Source organism: Alnus glutinosa, chromosome 1 (assembly GCF_958979055.1).
Source record: "Alnus glutinosa chromosome 1, dhAlnGlut1.1, whole genome shotgun sequence".
Taxonomy (NCBI): Eukaryota; Viridiplantae; Streptophyta; class Magnoliopsida; order Fagales; family Betulaceae; genus Alnus; species Alnus glutinosa.
The window spans coordinates 14,949,875-14,953,666 of NC_084886.1; the positions used below are offsets into that span (position 1 = coordinate 14,949,875).

Here is a 3,792-nt window from a genome sequence, read left to right on the forward strand (position 1 = left end):
TTGTATTAATTTGCAATTGATTTGATTTTAGGGAAAATTGTACCATTGGTCCTTGTGGTTGGCTTAAATTACAAATCACTCATTGTGCTATAAAAAATAATTGTAAGATCCTTGTAGAAGGCGAAATTTACAAATTAAAATTTTAAGTTTTTGAATTTTGAATTTGTTTTATTTATTAAGAGTGACTTGTGTCGTTTTTATTGGGACTGACGTGGTAACCTAAATGACTCTGTTAAGTTTGTGGACGGAAAACGACTTTAGGGAGTAATTTGTAATTTTTGCTTACCACAAGGACCTTATAATTATTTTTTATACTACATGGAGTAATCTGTAATTTAGGCCAACCACAAGGACCAATAGTAAAATTTTTTCTTGATTTTATATCAATTCATGATTTTATTCCTTGATGGAAGGGATAATTACAATGTATCCTAATTAAGGGTCACTAACCTAACTTATAAATATAGAGTCTGTGTATTTGATATTCTATCAGTAAAGCATTCAATAAGCATAGGTTAAAAATACATCTTTATTATATTGTTATTTTAAAGGTTTTGTTTCAGAAAGATTTATTGATTTGCTTGAGCAAACATGGTTGAAGGTAATCCCATACTCCTTTACTTTTTCTTTTCTTTTTTTCGATGCGCATTTAGCATGATAAATCAACTGAGTTGCATGGCTATTGGGCACTTATAATAAGCTTAAGAGGTGGAAGAAGATCGAGAAAGAAAGAGACAAGAATTACATCGTTCGGTCTATGTATAATAAAATATTTATGATAAAATATTTTTCTATCCTTAACATATATTCTAAAGGTCCATATATAAGTTCCAATAAACAAATTTATTCTCTCCTTAATTAGTAGAGGAAGAGTCTTAATAATCCAATGAAACAGGTCAAAAAATTTAGGATTAAATCCCATTCTGACACATGTTGTTTGCAAGTTTTCCAGATAGCTACCCAAGTTCACTGGAAATAGAAATATTGTTTTTGAAAACTTTTTTTTTTTTTTTTTGATGAATGAAAAACTTTTATAGCCCAAACAGCCAAAATTCCACACCAGTAAAACTAGTTCAAACTTCAAACATTACAAAAGTCAAAAGAAACTAAAACTCAAAAGCCCTACAAACAAACCAAACAGAGACAAACCTCTGTAAACACATTACAACGCAATGAACCAAAACACATGAAACAAATAACAACAACTATCAAACTAATTGAAAATCTTGTGAAGAGTCCACAAAGCCTCAAGCTGCACATTCATGGAAGACTTTTTATAAGGGCCTTTAGCCATAATACGAGCCCGAACCTCCCCCTTAATTTTAGCTATAATCATCTCCTCCGAACTTAAGACATTCCCATGTAGAATATCATTTCTATGCTTCCACAAGTTATAAACCGTAGCACCCAGGCTCAAGATACACAACCTGCTTCCAAGACAGTCATGCCTCATCTCAACCACACTCCAATCAGCAACTTCCTCCCAATATTTCTTCGGCTCAGAAATCAAACAAAGGCCAAGAATTTCCTTCCATATTCTATAGCTAAAGCTACACTCAAAGAAGAGATGATCCCTTGACTCCATACCACTTCGACAAAAAGAACAAAGACAATCTCCCTCATATCCCCAACCCCACATACGGCTTTTAGTAATCATAGCATCCCTGAAAACAAGCCATAACATAAAAGCATGCTTAGGAATTGCCACATAATGCCAAACCACCTTCCACCATTGTACCCGAGCCTCCTTCTTTCTAATTGCATCCCAAGTTCCAGAACAAGCATATTTCCCATTCTTACAATTCCAAATAAGTAGATCATAATCACTAATTTCCACCTCCGAAAGCTTACTTTGTAAGGCAACTAAATGGTCTGACCTTGCAGCAGGCCAAAACCAATCACCATTACAAATAATGGTAGACAATTTGGCATCAATTGAACTTCCAGCATCATAGACAACACGATGCCCATAGTTATCTAAAAGACAACCATCCGGGTGCCATGCATCCAACCGAAGAAAAATTTTACACCCATCACCCACCTTGAAGCTTAAGAAAGTTTTAGCAATACCTTTAAGCTTAAGGAGTTGTCTCCAGCTCCAAGAGCAACCTTGAGGAATTGGGATTTGCCAAAAACTCCTCCCCCTCAACCTATATAATGTTAGTGATCCGTTAAAAAAAATTTAATGATGAACTTGCCATGTAAAAGCCATATTAGTAATTTTGACAGGTTAAATATAAATCCATCTCAACTCCATGTTACATGCATCTCCCACCTCTTTCAACATAGGCACTCAACCCACCGTGTGTCCTCCATCCACCGCCGTGTTGAGCCATCATGCGCCTCCCCCTCTTTTTGATGAATGTTATATAAACGATATGCACATAAGTTATTTGGCTCCTGAGTATTTCCAACATGTGAGAAAGTATCATATATGAAATTTGCTCAACACCAAACAACACCTAGCTAGAGGGTGTGAATAGGTGTTTTCTTCTCAACAATCATAGCTAATTTTAAATAAATAACTACGTACAAAATCCCCAAAATTAACCATAGCATAAAATCAAACAAACACAATAATTTTGATGATGAATTGAAAACAATATTTTGAAGAACTCTTTAAAAGTAAAACTACTCCGGGGCATGCAAACCTAGCTAGAAAAATCATCCACTATAGAAAAATTAAATTACATACAATTTATACTTACAAAAGTTTGTAATTAAACTTCTTGTAAACCTAAACTACAAATGACATGTTTGTCTCTACTGCAATACTTTCAGAACGGGATAAATATATTTTAGCCCCCCAAACTACCACCATTTCTCCGGATGGCCCCATAAACTACCAATGCTTAGATTCTGACCCCCCAAACTACCACTTTCTGATTTTTTGGCCCCATCCGTCTATTTATGCCGTCAATTCTAACAGAAATTGGCCAAAATCCCGAAAATACCCCTCCCTTAACTATGAGAATTTTAAAGTTTAGGAGGGGTATTTTCGGATTTCTGTTTACAATTAACGGCATAAATGGACGGATGGGGCCAAAAAATCAAAAAGTGGTAGTTTGGGTGGCCAGAATCTAAGCATTGGTAGTTTGAGGGGCCATCTGGAGAAATGGTAGTAGTTTGGGGGGCTAAAATATATTTATCCCTTTCAGAACCCTCAATTCTTCTATCCAATCTCCTCTTACAATCTTGATTCTTACCGGCCCCTTGAGATCCAAAGATGCCTCTCTCTCTCTCTCTCTCTCTCTCTCTCTCTCATGAACGGACGGTGCGGTCCCCTTCGGACGGTGGTAATCCTGTTTAGACGCAACTATTTAAATATCGGGTATATGTGACCTTATTCACGTCCCATTTAGATGCAACTAGTTCTGTTGGAACAATACTTACTGATCTAAAATTTTCCAAGTGTCCAACCTCCTTTTTTAGCTTTGTTAACCCTTCACTTAATCTCTTCCACCAATATTAGTAAAAAAAAAAAATACACACTTGCCTTAATTTTCTATTGTATTTGTTGGGTCTCATATTTTTAAATTTAAGATTGTCACGCCACTAAAAAAAGAAGAAGCTAATTCTGGACGGTTTGGTCCCAAACCGTCCAGATTTTGTGTATATATATATATATTTGGATTTTTTTTTTGCCTGGATTTTTTTTTTCTTTATATTAATATAATTAATTATAAATGATATTATTTTTATTATACTAATTTTTGTCAATGGTGGAGAATATGGTCGTACGTTTGAGGAGGTAAAGATTCCGATGGACTGGGAGTCCTTGAGTGTCAGGCC

The 3,792-nt window shown here is 35.2% G+C and overlaps 1 protein-coding gene across 1 annotated transcript; it reads right to left on the minus strand.

The window, feature by feature from the left end:
* Positions 1–1,213: 1,213 nt before the first annotated feature.
* Positions 1,214–2,336, minus strand: LOC133876044 (uncharacterized). The gene is made up of 2 exons (XM_062314362.1): positions 2,263–2,336; positions 1,214–2,150 (listed from the first exon to the last, which is right to left on the minus strand). The coding sequence occupies exons 1-2, from the start codon at positions 2,334–2,336 to the stop codon at positions 1,214–1,216; spliced, it is 1,011 nt and encodes a 336-aa protein (XP_062170346.1).
* Positions 2,337–3,792: the final 1,456 nt, after the last annotated feature.

Coding starts and splice junctions, on each gene's coding strand:
- LOC133876044 (XM_062314362.1), bottom strand. CDS start 2,336: ATGGCTCAACACGGCGGTGGATGGAGGACACACGGTGGGTTGAGTGCC. Junction 2,151..2,262: donor GAAAGAGGTGGGAGATGCAT/GTAACATGGAGT, acceptor AACATTATATAG/GTTGAGGGGGAGGAGTTTTT.